At 35.0% G+C, this 16351-nt stretch overlaps 1 protein-coding gene across 1 annotated transcript in view; it reads right to left on the bottom strand.

Moving 5' to 3' along the window:
- The window catches only part of MPP7 (MAGUK p55 scaffold protein 7), a 146524-nt gene that overhangs the window by 16135 nt on the left and 114038 nt on the right, over window positions 1–16351 (bottom strand). Inside the window, exon 13 of the mRNA XM_053957095.1 lies at window positions 9–179. Coding sequence (XP_053813070.1) covers window positions 9–179 — 171 coding nt within the window. The remainder of the gene's footprint in view (window positions 1–8; window positions 180–16351) is intronic.

Below are 16351 nucleotides of genomic sequence, written 5' to 3'. Positions count from 1 at the left end.
CAACTTACCAACCAAAACAACAAGCCTGTATTTGTCATTAGGTTGTCGTCTATATTTTGCAACTTCTTCATAGGTTGGGATATCTGCTGTATCATACTGATCACTCTTCTTGCACTCATACATGGACTTGTTTGTTTTTTTATCTTTTCTGCTAAGACGAAAGCTTCTTCTAAAACCAGCTGCAGTAAGAACAGGGTTTTTTCAAAGTAAGAAAATAAGTCTTCTTAAAACATTTGAAAACAGTCTCTTCCAAGCATTCAAGGATTGGAGCATGGAATAAAAAGTGTATTATATGTTTAATAAGCCAGGTCATTAGAATGACATTTCCCAAGTTTTTAACCTGTATCAGGTACCTATTTAAACTGCAAAATTAAGATTACCAATAAAAACATAACCTTTGCAACAACAAACTGCAAAATATAATTGCTATTAAAAAATTGTTAATAAATTGTTAATATATTTAGATTATTTAGACAATTTGAGTATCTTATAAATTGATATATATACACAAAGCAATTCATGCAAGCTGGAGTCTCATACCACATCTAATGCATGTCTATTAAATCACCATGGCACACAGACATCAAATACAGCATAGGACAGAAACACATCTGGTGGTTGAATGGATTAATGAGAATTAACTCCTTGAACAATTCTCTTGTGCTTAGCTCCATGCTGATGGCATATTAAAAAAGTGCATTAAACCTTTCCTGAGTATGTTTAATAGTCAATCCAAGCACTCATAGTTAAATTACAAACTACTAGAAACATCTTAGACAATACAGTATCCATATTATGAAATTAAAAGTTAATATTGCTATTAAATCTATAATTGCATCAACTGTGTGGTATCTATTGTGCCACAACAAGAAGACATGGAATTTCCCATAGCTTTTAAGCACTCTCAAAGGAGAAAATCATTGGCATTTTCAAGCAGAACAGCACAAAAAACCCATTTTACACTACATGTTAAAAACTAATTTAGTTCTCTGTTAATGATTACCTTAGAGTTTTTAAAATAAATCCTTTATATTGCATTACATTAAATTTTACTGGTATCTCTACAACACCGATTTTATTCTATAAGGAAGTATAGGAAAGACTGCGAAGACTGCAAAGCTGATTTCACTGTCTGGTGGTAGTTGAGTAAAACACAAGCTATACTTTAAATACTGGAAAAGTTGTTGGTGTTTTTTCCCCAGAACACTTCATGGGACAGTAAACGTGTAAACTTTTGGTGACCCCAGATTTTCAGCAAAATGTTTTCATATTCTTATAATAGCACTTATGTTTAGGTGTTTGAGAAGTAGTCATATTATAATTTCTTCTTCAAAGCTAATATTGTACAAGTTCAAGATTCAGTTCTGCAAATATTTAGCACCAGATCTTAAGAAAAATGCTACAAGGCTAAGTTATAGGCTTAGCTTTTTGCACACATACAGTTTCATTGAACATAAATCATCACAGAACCTAGACCATAGAGGATGTTAACAAAGTTATTTAATTGACGTCAGCCCCTATACCTGTGGGAATCTACAACACAAGCATAAACACAAAAGGTGAAGAAAAATTTGTTTGAGAATACCATGATGCCAACCCATTTATATTCAAAATATGAATAAGTAAACTGAAAATCTATGACAAAGGAGAAGAGCTAGCACCCACAGAAAGGGCAGATGATATTTTTAAGAAGTACAGTCTAGTCTAGACTAAGTAGGAGGTGGACTGACATAGAAAAAATATCAAAATATGAGATATGAAAACATAATGAAATAGACTAGGTTATGTTATTATTTAAATAACACTGACATTGAAGTGACTGCAGTCAAAAACAGAAATGCTCTATTGGAGAGCTTACACACCCACAAGAGGGCCTGGGAGATCTTGCCTGCCCTAAGGTGAAGTCCATCACGACACAAGGATGTTCTCTTGATCACAACTATGCCTAAGTGTATAGACAGCTATATAAAGAAAGGTTAAAAGTAGCTTTAGCAATACAGACTACAGACACATGAAGTAAGTTACAAGTTTCCTGAGGCCTCATCTAAAATGCTCCTGATTTAAAAAACCCAAACACCAACAAAAAAATTTGCCCAAAACCCTGAAAATTATTCAGTTTGTTGCATTTTTTTTCCTTTATAATTATTTTATGGAAAAACAAAAAATAGAGAAAAAATAAAGACTAATTCTTCACCATTGACTACTAAATGGTTTATAATATTAAGAGCTTTGTTACATGACTAGGAATCCATGTATCTGGAAAAGGTAAAGAAGTAAGAATAATGATCAAATGAAGCTACATCAATGGTCTCCATTCCAGTTTGGTGTTAACCTTACAATTAACAACAGCTCCATGCCCCTGATCAGCTGTCTCAAAATGCCATTAGAGCAGCTTCTCAACCTCCACTTAAATGGCGAACTGTGCAATCTTTAGGAAAAGTATTTTTTCTGCAAAATCTTCCTATCAATTCAATCTCCACTTTTAGGTTTTGGTAAGAACATTTGTAACTTGTTCCTCTTTTCTCCAACCAATTCATTCAGATCTCATTAGCAAACTATCAGGTGGTAAATTATTTAAGAATTTTATTTCTTCCACTCCTTGAAAAAAGGAGAAAATCTTTCAGGCTCTGTCTTCAGGCTGATTTGTCCCTTTCACAAAGGCTCCACAGAAAACATAACAAAGAGTCAGGTGATATGATTCCACTGCTAACATGTGTTTCCTTGAATAAAATATTTGAGATTTCTGCCAGTGAAACTAATTGGTAAAATAGTAATATTGTCTTAATGGATATTAAGAAAGCTCAACAAGAAGTTCAACCAGAACCTAGACATTACAGAAAATAAAATATACTAATTAAAAAGAACAAACATGAGAAAAACAGAAACCAAAGGCTGACTTCTCTGCAGTGTGCTGGTGAAGATGCTCTGTGAAACTACTGACTATTAAAAGTTTGTGATAGCTGTTTGCTTCACCACTTTATGACTATTGTCCATTTGAAAGTTTTTCAAACTGTTCTTCAAAGTCCATCTGAATAGCCCATACAGACTCTCAAGAAAGTTTGCTTTAAATAGCATTTAAACCCAAGGAAAACATACAGTTCCAAGAGGAAGGATGTTTCAAATGTATCCAACACTTCTGTGGTACTGCTGCTGCATTCCTGAAAGCATCTTCATTGCTCACCATCTGCCGTTATATGTCCTCTCATATATGGCTTAACTTTACTGTGACCTAGAAGCTGTTTTATAGAAATGCTAAAAAATATGTTCTATTGAATGTCTGCATTTGTAATTGCATTTTATGTTGGGAATTATGACTGCACAAAAATATTAAACTGAACTGAAACAATGTTGTACTTTTAAGGAATAAAAACATCTATTAAAAGGCAAAAAATATTCTACTAATGTTTGCATATTTTATAGTTTTGAAAACATGAAAACCAAACTTCATATATTTAAATTAACAATAGAACATCACTAAAAATACAGTGCTGATTACTACAGAGAATCAAACCCAATACTAATATGCAGCAGAAAAGGTTTCTATGAAATGATTCAGGTTAAAAGTAAATTTCTATAAAGAACAAAAGGAAAATGTATAGCTTGCCTAGAATATTTGATAATATAAACCTTGATGAATATGAAAGGAGCTGCAGGCTACGCTGTCTGTGGAATATGGGTATCAGCAGAGATTAACCTTAGCTGCCAAGTATGCAGACTATAAAATAAAAGGGGAAAATTCTATCACTAAAGTGACATAATCTCCTGAACACTGAGAAGCTTGCACCAGCTCACTGGTTACAGCTACACGTCTAGGAGCTTACTGAACATGCAAACCCATAAACTGCTGTTGGAATGTAACAGATTTGGTGAAATAAGAGCAGGCTCTGGGTAGAAAATATTAAGAACAAATGTTCTCAAACTACTGATGTCTTCAAAACTTATACTTCTCAATATGAAATAAAAAATCATTACTAATAAACTTAATTAAGGTCCAACAATCAAAGAGAAATCACTTAGATCTCTAAGAATGAAAAAAACACCTTAGCAGAAAAGTTTGATTTAACCATTAGCAGTATACATTTTGTCATCTCGGAACAACATCTTTACACTTACACAGAGACATCCACTGGGGTCTCACACAGAATCCAAACTGAAAACACACCATGTGTGAACCTGCCTGCCTTGCAATATTTTAAAAGGATGATGATGCAAATAGCTGTGCTTATTTACATTTAATGACAGAATTCTGAAGAATGAGATTTCAACCATGTTGTGTAAATTTCAGTCCAAATATACTAATAAAACCAGAAAATTAATTTCTCAAATTCAGACAGACTACACTAACAGGAAATAATAAAATATAAATTAGTGCATCCTTCATAAATTCACAAGTAAGATTCCAGAATGCTATAAAGCACTTACATGGACTTTTGTTATTTTTCATTCATTAAAATCAGTGCTTAAGTACATGTTTAAATTACATATGTTCTTCGCTGAATTTAATTTCATATTGAGTAAACAACTTCTATTTAATTGTAAATGCATTTAAGAGCACCTTTTGTATTCATATTACTGACAAAAGTAAGTTTGGTACCATGATCATTATCTAGGTTTGTATAAACATAGTATTTTTACTAGATATTTCTGGATATTATTTTCCTCCCAAAATATTGGTATTCTTTTTACATTGGCTTGTACACTGAGGATTTCTATTGTTACACAGGAACTGCACAAACACAGAGCAGACTTCTTACTATGCTTGCTTCTGGACTGATTCCCAGCTTGCACATTTAGACAGGGTTAATAAAAATTTAGATTATGTCTGGATTTTAAAGACAAAATTGAGAATAGTAAACAGATGATATTCATCTATATTTACTGTATGTTCATAAAGGTTCAAGCAATGTAACCAGAATTTAAGCTTGGCAAAGGCAAACTCCTAACGTTTTCCTCAGCAATTCCTCAGGAAATTACAGCAGAAACATACAATACCATACTGTGGCTTAAATATTAGAATTTGGTGAAAAATCATTAAATTTATCTGAGTCACTTTAGAGGAGAAGGTTCAAATTAATAGCAGTATAGCCTTGCATATAAAAGATTTGACCCAAAACGGTTCAGACATTCTGCCTTCTGAACAGTTTCCTCTTGTGCTCCTCATGACGACCTTGTATGTGTGTGAAGTACATATCCTTTCAGAGAGGGTCGGGTGTTCACAGAGTGATCTGGTTCACAGATTGCAGTGCCAGAGCCATATATATGGTTTGTGAAACAAGGAGACACTGGAGTGCATGAATTATAAATCACTGTGTCCTGTTGTTGCATGCAAAAGAATGATAACATCAACTGTCAAAAGCCTACCTGCTTGTTCTTAAGATAGGAAAATTTTAAACAAATTATTCTTAGTGAAGAGTTCCAAGGAACCTCTAATTTCTAAGCCAAAAAGCTACTTATTCACACTCAGTGAATATACTTGTGTCCTTAGCCCAAAACTGGTCCTAACATTAGTTTTTCTGCCTTCTGACTCTCCTCTCTGACATCTCATTCCAAAACCACACACCCAGCATGAGATGGCTGAAGGTACCATCTCTGGACTGCTGACATTCCACTACATGGAAGCTCTCAAGAAAGAAACCATTGCCTGAACTGTACTTAGCAATTCTGAATAATTTTTGTCAAGTTTTGCCTAAGTAAACTACAACGCATCTTGATATTTTGTTCTTTGCTTCTGGGACAACAGTAGCTTCTTCCTCAAGATGCCTCCTTCCTAAAATGGTCATGTCTTTTCGGTAACTATGGACTAAAATGTTCCAGTGAAAAAGGCTACAGTACCTAGAAAATGTAGATTTTGTTTTGCTACCTTCATTCTCAAATAAAGCAGCAGCCCACTAAGATCTGATTGCAAAACCATGATAGTCTCACCCTAAGAATTAATGAAGTATGTATTCACATATAGAAAGAAAGGATTTGGTGGGGGGGTGGGGGAACGGTTCATGTTTCTCATGTTTCAAAGAAATTATTTGATAAGGAAAATTAATTTCATCTGGAATCACAACCAAATTATCATTTGCCAAACATACACAATATTTCAATACAATTGCAATTCAACGTGAACTTAGTTGATTACTTAACAAAGGTAAGAACTGTATTTTCAGCATGATCAGATACTCACAAGTTCCACAAGCACAGGACGGAATTATACCACACTAAGGTTTTGTAAACAGGTCAGAGTTCTTTCAATGATATACTCTGTGTGTACCTGATGTAGTTTATATACCACATTTAAAACCATTAAAGCACAATGTGAAAACAACTCCAATTTCCAATTGGTCTAGGATGTTTCAGTGAGCCCACTGGCTTGGAAATACTAAAGTACTTTGACAAGTTTCTCCCCACTCCTCTTGCAGTAGGAGGACGAAAGTCTTGGGAAAAGGGCTGGTTGCCACAAAATCTGCTCCAGCCATCCTTCAGCTGGCAGAAATTCTGGACAGCTTCAACTAAAATATTTTTAGATAGGTTTCAAAATGGCACAAATTAAAAAGTTGAAACATATCATGGAACAGTCACCTTTTTTAAATGTTACTTTTGTTTGAAATTTGGAATCTTGAAAATGAAGCCGAAGGACTTTTGCCCCTCCTCTTCCCCATTCCCTGTAATGATTCATTGAGCTCAGACCAGCTTTAAAGCTAAATTTAAGCTACTGAGTTATTATGACTGATATTTTGTAATGTGGAAAAAAAAAAAATGGTGACTGCAGATTTGCTCTGTATTCTTACTGAATCCTTCCAAAATGGTTAGATAGACATGTACAAAGAAAAAATGCGTACACAAAACTTGAATAAAACCTTTAGAGTGTCTTTAAATAATTTTTTATGATACAGCAACCTTTTTGTTTCATTAAATACATAGCTTGCTTCATGTACTTTAAAATTTTTGACTTTAAGATCAATCAGTATTTTATTAGCCTATGTTTAACCAGGTAAATGCATACACTACATAAACCCTTTATGTCAAATCCAATGAGCCATATTTAAAACCTTAACATTCATGCATTTGTCATGCAGAGTAAGGACATTTGTATGCAGAATACCCCCAAAAGCAAAGTGGACACAGTAGCTCCAGGGAAAAGAAGCTGAAAGAAAGGAACAAAATTGTCTTTTGTAACTACTTGCTCACCTAGATAGGATCCACTGTTGTGACCAGCACATTCAGCATCTTCTGGACGAAGGGTAAAAGCATACAGAATAAGAGCCAAGAAATAAAGCAGAATAGTTAGAAGCCCAGCAAAAAATACAGAAGAAATTATTTTTAAAATGACAACTGTACAAAGAATAGCATTAAAAAGCCTTCAATAAGCCATTTGTTTAAAAACATAAAACAATATTTATTGTTTTATATTTTAGCTGGAGATATTCTTGGATTTTGCAGCATGCACACTGATCTTTTTACCTTTTCAAGCAAAAGTTGTGATGACAACAAACATTCTAAAAAAAATTCTAACACTGTATTATTCACGTTTTATCAGTTAATAGAAAATATGCCACTTAAAGCAAAACAATTTGATGTAAATCAAACTTTTTTGTAAACTATACATTATCAAACTTTAGCTTTATGTTTTGGCTCACTGGATTAGACAGAAAGGTTTTTGATCAAAAACACATCCTCTCATTTAATATAATATAGCTATAATGTATATTTTTACATGCCAGAGGCCCTTTGATCAAAAATATGAGCTACAGTTTCTAATGCTTTTATAAACAAAAGCCTCTTAAGTAAAAAAAAAAAAAAAAACAACAAAAACAAAACAAACCCAAACCAAAGAAACCAAACAAAAAAAACACAAGAGATCAGCTGCTATTACTTTAACATATGCTGCAAACATAACGATAACCGGCTACACTCAGAGGGAAACTCAGAGGGAAAACAGTAACAATGACACCACATAGATGAACCTTCTACCACTTCAGAGAAATAGTCTGTCAGTATTAGTTACAAGCTCAAGACGTCTCATGGCCATGTAATTAACTCGGAACCATCTCTCTCCATCCCAGCCCACCCAAGTGCTGCCAGTATTATTCTATCATACTACTTTTCTATACATATCTTGCAGAAGTTCAAGAAAGAGAAAGCAGTTTAAAACAGCAGTTCAAATTGCTGATCATTAAATGAAGCAACTAGGAATATTCTGGTATTTTTATCTACTTTAAAACATGATTCAATGTATTTGGTGGCAATATAAAAGCATCATATGTATAACATCTCCTAGAAATACTGGACTATATTCAATTTAATTCTAAACACATGTTCTCTAAATAAAATTATTGGGCTATTCAGGGAAACTTTTATACATGTACCTTCAATTTCCTCTGAGAAGCACAAAGGAGAAATAGGAAAGGAAATCATTAAATGGAGTGAAAACATAACTTAAGAAAGAAAAGTTAAATCGAAGAAGAAAAATGCACCTACCACACTCAACCGCTTCCTCATCTTAGAACAGCCAAAAAGACAAAGTATTATTGTTTAATACTTCATAAATAGGAAAAAATTCAGGTATGTAAGCTACTCTCAAATTCTCTTGACAGTACCTATTATATTGAGGCATATACCAACATACCAGTAGTGAGTTTAACTACACTCAGAAAAGGATGTAAAAAGGCATTGAAATACTATGTGCACTTTAAATTCCCATATGTGATTCCTCCACTATTCATTTGATAGAAATAACCTTACCCCATTGTCATGGAAGATCTCTTCGGTATTAAATGCAAAGTTTGTTAGTTCCAATTAATCAGTCTTAACCTAGAATTTCTAAGAATCACTACCATGAACATGATCTTAGTATTTTTCTGCACTTACAGTAAGAGCTGGGACTGCCCTTCAAGATGGATTTTGAAAAGGATTTTTGGCTATGGTTTTTTTTTTTCTTTTTTTTTTGGAGAGTCTACAATTGCAGCTGAAAACCTGCTGAAAGAATTCATATACTCTTATAATCTCTTCTCTGACATTATCCTAATTTAATAGATCTACATAAGACTTTCTCCGTACCTATAGTGAATCAATAAATTTCTGCTGCCTTGATGGTAGAAAACATATATTTTTGTTATCACCTTTAGGGTTATACAGAAAAGCAAGATAAATATAATGAATTTTTTGTTCACAAAGATATTATATACTAAGGTTAAGATTTATAGAGAGATTTAACAATCTACTTCTCATTCAAATTTATAATGTGAATAAATAGGCCTAAAATATAATAATTTCAAAGACTTTCCATGAAGCATGTATTTTCTCAGAATGTGAAAAATTATTCAAGAGCTATTTTACAATCTTTTATGCATAACTAATGTACAAAACAAAAGCTAGGTCAAAATTCTCCATTTTGGCATGCACGTCCACATGGAAGAGCTCTTCTCATTTCATGTCATGAAATAGACATAACAGTCTCTTCTGCCACAGGAAAAATACTATTTTGTACTTTTTGGTACCATTTTTCTTGAGGACATACATTTTAAAATATTAATTTGGAAAACTTTTCTGAACCTTATTTAAAGTTTATTTCTATGGTCAAGGCAACTGTATGGTTTAAGTTGGCTGGGAAGTCCTCTAAGGTGAACACTCCTTGGTTGACCACATCTGGTGCATTAAAAGAGTGTAGCCAGTTTTGTGAGTTGAAGGTGAAAGCATTGGATCCATTTTTCTTTCTTGAGCTTATAAGCTCCCAGTTCTTGACAAATGGCCTAAAGCTGGATCTAGAATGGCAGGCTGGCTTCCAGGTACTAACTCTTTTCTCCTTCTCTGTGATATACGACAAATTTTTCTGCATTTCCATTTCCATGACTTTCAATAGACTGCAATGTATCTCCTGAAAACAAGTCACTAATGCTCAAGGCCAATTCATATAAATAAATTTTAAAAGTTTCTTGAATTCAACAAAGTTATTTGACTTAACTAATGACTGTGCATTTTAAAATACTGTCTGGTATTTTCACACTGGTAACATGTAAACCCTCATTTACGAACATGAAAACCCAGACCAGGAACAAAGGAGGTCGCTATGTACACATGGACAGAGGTCTGTACTCGCTCAACCCTGACCACTGCAGACCTCACAGGAGTCCTGCAGGTGTGGTACATGGTGGAGTTACAGCATCAGGGCTGAGAACACGCAAAGGAATCCAGGCTTCTGGGCTACCCCTGCCAGGAAAGGGAACATGCTCATCCATAAATGAAAGACATTAGGATTCCCAAGTGAGTCAGCTGAACCCAGAAAGCACAAGCCAAAGCATCTACAAGTTGAGGTTTAATGTTGAGATAAAGGCATTCTGAACTTCTTGTGTTTTGTTAAAAATTTTCCTTCTTAATACTGCTCTTAACTTTCTTGGGCTACTCTTAAGGTTGAAAATATGTAATGGAAAGATCTTGGAAATCACTGGGTTTTCATAGCTTAATGCAGCTATAAACAGTTATCAGCATGTAGCTTCCAGTTTGAACTTTACAAGGACCTTTACCAGAGCTATTGCCTGTCCCTAGTAAAGTCAGAGGTTACTTGCCAGGAAACTTTGTATTGTGATGCACGACTAAATACAGCTCTGTGCATCTGAAGCAGCTGTATGCATGCAGCAAGTATGTGCCTAAAGTTCCAAAGTTTTGAGACATGAAAAACTGGGGCAAATACAGTTTCACTAAATGGAAGTGGGCAGAGAAAGGAAAGGTCTTCAGCTGGAAGGGACAAATTAAAGACTGAAAGAGGTCAAAGTCTAAAGAGGAGGAAATCTGATGGGAAGTAGGAAAACAAGAGCAGTAACAAAATGAAAAAAAAAAAAAACCAAACCCAAACCATAAGGCAACATGGAACAAATAAAACACTGAGTAAAGAAGAAATACAACCAATTAAATGTATTGTGGTAAGAAGGGAGAGGAAGTTCCAAAGAAAATAGTCATGAAACAGGTTTATGAAATGACAACAAAGTTGTAACAAGACAAATGGGAAAAAAGAAATAGGAAACACAAGCGCAATGGAAGCTTAGGTGGTTTTATTCATTTTAGAAAGATTTCAGCGTAGCAAATAATGCTAAACTATAACAATGAAAACCAGTATCATATACACTGTGTTTTTGTATGTATTTTAACTGAAATGTAATCAAGATTTGGTTTTTGGGGGCCTCACCTAAATTATACTACTTAGGAAGCTTAAAACCAGAGCCACTTCCAAGAACATTCTCAACTCTTTGGAACAGCCCAGCATCAGATTAAGATATTTTGCTTTTGTTGACTTTCTTTCAAAAATATTTCCAGCAAGCAATTTTACTTAAATGTTTCTCAATCTAAAATTTGATCCAGCAGCTCTGTTCTAGTTTCTTATCACAAGCAAGTTGCATTATTACTTAAACTATACTTTAGTAAGCAAGAAATTGTGATGTACCATAGTTAGCATTACAGTGAATATATTAAACACTCTTCATTTTTTAGTGATGAACAGCCCCACATAGCAATCAACATTTATACTATTTTGCAGGTTTTTATGCTCTGGAGTTTTGTAGATTGAATGATAACTTATGTTCATGCAATAGGAAATTTAAGATGATCAAATTTAATACAATCAGATAATAGTATCTCTACAAAGATAATTTGGAAAATGAAGAAGGATAGTCTTGCAGTGAAGGACAGATCCATTTCCAGTTCTGTCTCATGTGAACTTGACTCAAATGTCATCCAGCTTCAGGTTTCCTTAATTTCTCTGTGGTAGCAGGAAGTTAAGATTTGTAAGGACAGGAAACTTCTGAACAAAAATGCTAATGTGCTAATTTAACTCTATAGGTCTGGTTTATTTTTTGTTTGTACTTGTAACTACCTGCAGGTGGGCAATCAAGTTTCAAATATGAACACAGAAAAATACTGAGAAGAAAGGCAGAGTTAAGATTGTGCAGCAATTATAAAAAGCACAAAGAATCCTACTATACATTTATCCTAAATGTTTGGTCTTCAAATACAAGCAGTACAAAGCATTTATTCTTTTAGCCTGTTTAAATTTTTTTGTTGGCAGAACATAATCTTCAATTCAAAAGACACCCAACTATGGGTAAACTGGGTTACATCTTGTTTGAATGAACACCATTTGGCTGCAGTTAAGTCTTTCCTCTTGCTCATACAATGCCAATCATATCTCATAAATCAAAATTGAAAGTAAAATGGGTTTTAAGTCTTAGAAAAACTATATGATGATGGCTTTATCACAGTAAGCGTTTACATTTAGCATTAAGTACATAGAACAAATGTATTTTCATGGAAAAGACATCTCTGAACAACTCTGTCATATATGCTACATATATATTAAACTGTACACACAGGGTATGGGTATACACATATACATATGAACACAGTGCACAACTTGACAGAGCTTACAGGCCACACTAGTATAAAATATAAAGTTACCAGTCATTTTCATCAGAGACAACACATACGTAATATAAGAATAAACACAGTAACCACTGTGAAACCAAAATTATACTGAAGGAATATAATTTCTTGCTTGATTATTGCAGTTTATAACAACTGCAGAATAGTAAGTTATTTGGTTGTTATTCAAAGAATCTTTTCCCTTAAAAAAACACTAGGTTATCACTTTTGCCTACAAACTAAAGTAAGCTACACATGCAAGAATGACCAAACCTGTTGGCAATATCTATTGCAGTCAGAGCATGACTAGTCTTTGTATGGAAGTTAGCAGACTGTGGGAGCTATTAAACAAATAATTGTTCCCTGTACAAAGTCTCATGTCACTCCAATTTAGCCAGCATGCAGCAACAGGAGAAACTCACAGAGGCAGCTCCGGCTGACAAGCTGTCCAAGCTAAGATGATCACCTAAAGCCAGGAATGCTGTTAAGTATTACTGAGGAATATCAGGTGAGCAAGTTTCCACGGAGGTGGCATTCAGCAGTGGCTCACAAGCTCAGACACACAAAAGCCAATTGCACGTAGGCAGACACATCTATCTGCAGAACCTCCCTCTGTATCCCAGAGAGCTCCCTCACACTCACTCAGGTATATGGCTCATTCACCATCCCAGCATGTGCAGGGTTAGTCCTACTCACACAGTCTCATGCAACTCTGTTCCTTTACTTTCATTCCATTTTCCTACTTTTTTTCCTATGCTGCTTGTTCTTGCAATTTTTTCCCCAATATCATTTCCCCACAGTTTTAATGTACAAGACTGCTTTTTGCTGAAAAGTCATTGCTGTTAAGTATGGAAAAAATGATGAAAATACTTCACTGGTTTGTTATTCCTCCATCACTTCTGCACTAACCTAAGCCTGGGAATTAATATATCAATCTTATCAGCAGGTCAGAACAACTAACAGCCACTTATCTCATGCATCAAATATTACTGTTGAACTTGCTAAGGTTTTCTACAACAATGAAACAAATCAGGTCAGAGCTCTTGTCAGTAATTTTTGCATTCACTGTTTCAAAGACTTTTACGTAGTAAATATTTTAGTATTTTATTTAAACAGAATCAACAAGCAACTGAACCATCGCAGAAATAGTGACTATAGCAATGCTCCTGCATAATACTGTTAATTGCATTAATCTAAGAACTTCAAAGCCCATCCTCTGTGAGGTTTTGCTTAATGAGGCTTATGGGCAGCTTTTGTCCATGTGTTCTTCCATTGCCCTTATTGCAATACTTTCTCCTTTTCTTCACCCTCAATACAAAATTTCACTTCCTCTCTTTTCTCTTTATTTTTTTATTCCTACTTTTTCTATATCTTCCTCTTGTCAGCACAGGTTCCACCTACATTGCCAGTTTCCTTCAACTTCAGTCCCAGATACCATCAAAATGTGCATCTTCTCCATTTGCACATGAGAAGGTGTGATTTCAATATGGAGTGTACACTGTTCTGCCCCCTCCTCCAGTGTACACATGACATGTGAAATGTTTTTCACTTTAATGGATACGATGTGAGAATGATTCTGTTTCATCTTTCAAGAAAAGGGCTAAATGCTGGGAGAGGCATGTGTATTTAAACATAGACACAATGGAACAGTTCACTTGGCTATTGAAGTGAAAATAAGAATTGTCATTTCCATTAAAAACCGATCCTTTTAGTAACAGAACTAGACTGGGTTTGTTTATTTCAGTGCAAATAATTCTTGCAGAAAAAGTTTTGTAGAAAGTATTTTTTACTCTTTCCTCAATATGGGTATGCATATGATCATCACCAAAAAAGCCCACTTTTATTTTGCTTCCAAATGTATGATACACAAATATGTGTAAAGATTAGCAACTACATGCATTGCTATGCTGAAAAGAGTGAAAAATTCAAAATAGGAAACAGAAAGAAGGCTTCCCAGAAGTAATAGAATCTATCTCCTTTCAGGTTTTGAAACAACTTAATTATCAAAGCAAAAACAGTTCTTCATTGTTTCAGAGAGCTCTTTGTATAGATAAATATAACAGTCCTTTCCAGTTCCAGGACTGGCTTGAGAGAAAGGAAAAAAAGGGAGTTATAGGATACTTCTTGCATATTATATGATTTAACTGATATTTAGATTAATTTTCAAGTACAAGGACACTACCACCCTGGAATCCTACCTAAGTTGACTGACATTTTTTTGGGCATTCAAGAAAACAGAGTATTTTTCCTCAATTCTCCCTACTAAAAACAAAGGTATGTATCAAGGCTTTTTCCTCATTACAAAACATGGGATTTGTGGAATGAGTTGACTGAACAGAGCAGACCAACAACCACGGCTATATACCGTGTGTCAAGAAAGCTTCCTAGTGCAACTCCCAGTTCTGTCAGGAAAGGGACTTCTCTCAGCAGCTCTCCTGAAGTTAAGAGGTTTTAATCTTTTTTGGAAGCCATAATAATATCAACTGGCAAATTGCTCTTTTTTCTCCAAACTGCTAAGAAAATTCAGGTCACATGACTGGATGGGAACCACTGCAACTGCAAGTAGCCTCTCAATATACCGCAAGTTCAGGATGATCTACAGAACACGTCTCCCCACATAACTACCTTTCCAAGCACTGGAAAATCCTGTATTAAGATGAAGGATTAAAAGAAACCCGAAGAAATCAAGCATTATCAATTTCCCACCTTCATATATGGGTTAAAAAAAAAAATTTAAGCCAGCAGTTCTTTCCACTTTTCTGTTCTCTATGCCACCTTCCTTACACATTTCTGGTGCTGTTAGAATGCTGTTTGTGCTATTTGTTCAGCTGAGCAATGCATGACTTTCCAGCATCTCTCAGTTTTGGCAAGATGATTGCTGTGCACTATTACAGACATAGCCCCCGTATCTCACAGCTTCACTGCTATGCTTGGTAACACAAAAAAAGCTGAATAACTTTAGAAGGATCACAAAGGTGCAGAGTTTCCCAGCAGAATCTTCTTGAAAATCCAAGCAAGTGGAAGGTTGTCCTGAGAGCAATTTGAGCAACATCCTAGACACAATGCTTTTTCCTACTGCTAAATTCTGATCTTTAAAATGTCTTCTCTATGAAGGATCTGAATTCCCTCCCAGCACTAAAAACATGTTTAGTCTTTGAACAAAGGGATGAATCTCTACTCAGAACAGCATTTCCCCTATTCCCAAGAAAACCTGACAGATACAGCAGCAGATTGTCTTAAGATTGTCTTAAGAAAAAAGGAAGAGAGAGAATGACAAACCTACATTACATCTGCAGTCTTTCCTCCTTCAAGAGGCACCACTGCCTTCTAGATGGTATTTAGCTGAGACTTGCTTTGTTCAAAGAAATTCCAAGAGAGAACAGTAATAAGCATACTGCTTGACCCTCATGCTCTGTCATATTTTAAAGGCAAGGGGAGAAAGAGAGGAACTCTTCTCCCTGTTCAAGCTAGTTAAGGCAGTCAGTGGAAAAAGCAGAGACAACAGTAGGCATTGTACTCTGGGTCTTCTTTGGGTTGTAATTTTGGAAATTCCCAATCAAGTTCAGGCTGCCCATTTGGGAGGGTGAGATGCATCTTGTAAAAACTTTCACTTGAAGGTCACTAGAAAGATGCAGTCCATTATAAAAGGATTCATGAGGTGTTGCTGCAGCAGCTGATTTACCTCTTCAAAAGCACCAGTGCCACCTTAATTGAAGGCTCTTGTTGAGTGTATTATCCAGATTCAAGAACAGTGGGCAGAGAGAAATAGCTATACCCTGGGATCAGACACTTTTCCAAAACTGGGGCAGAGCAACTTGACCTAGGACCTAGAAAAACAACAGATTTACTACAACCTGGAGAAGCTCCTCTTGTTTCTAAGATCTATGTAAAAGAGAAAAGCTATAGTGCAATTGTAATGTCTCTTACTGTAATCACAACACTAGTCAAGGGCTTT

The sequence above is a fragment of the Vidua chalybeata genome, chromosome 1, assembly GCF_026979565.1.
Source record: "Vidua chalybeata isolate OUT-0048 chromosome 1, bVidCha1 merged haplotype, whole genome shotgun sequence".
Lineage (NCBI taxonomy): Eukaryota > Metazoa > Chordata > Aves > Passeriformes > Viduidae > Vidua > Vidua chalybeata.
The sequence above is the reverse complement of the archived record's forward strand: the minus strand, read 5'-3'. Positions and strand labels throughout refer to the sequence as shown.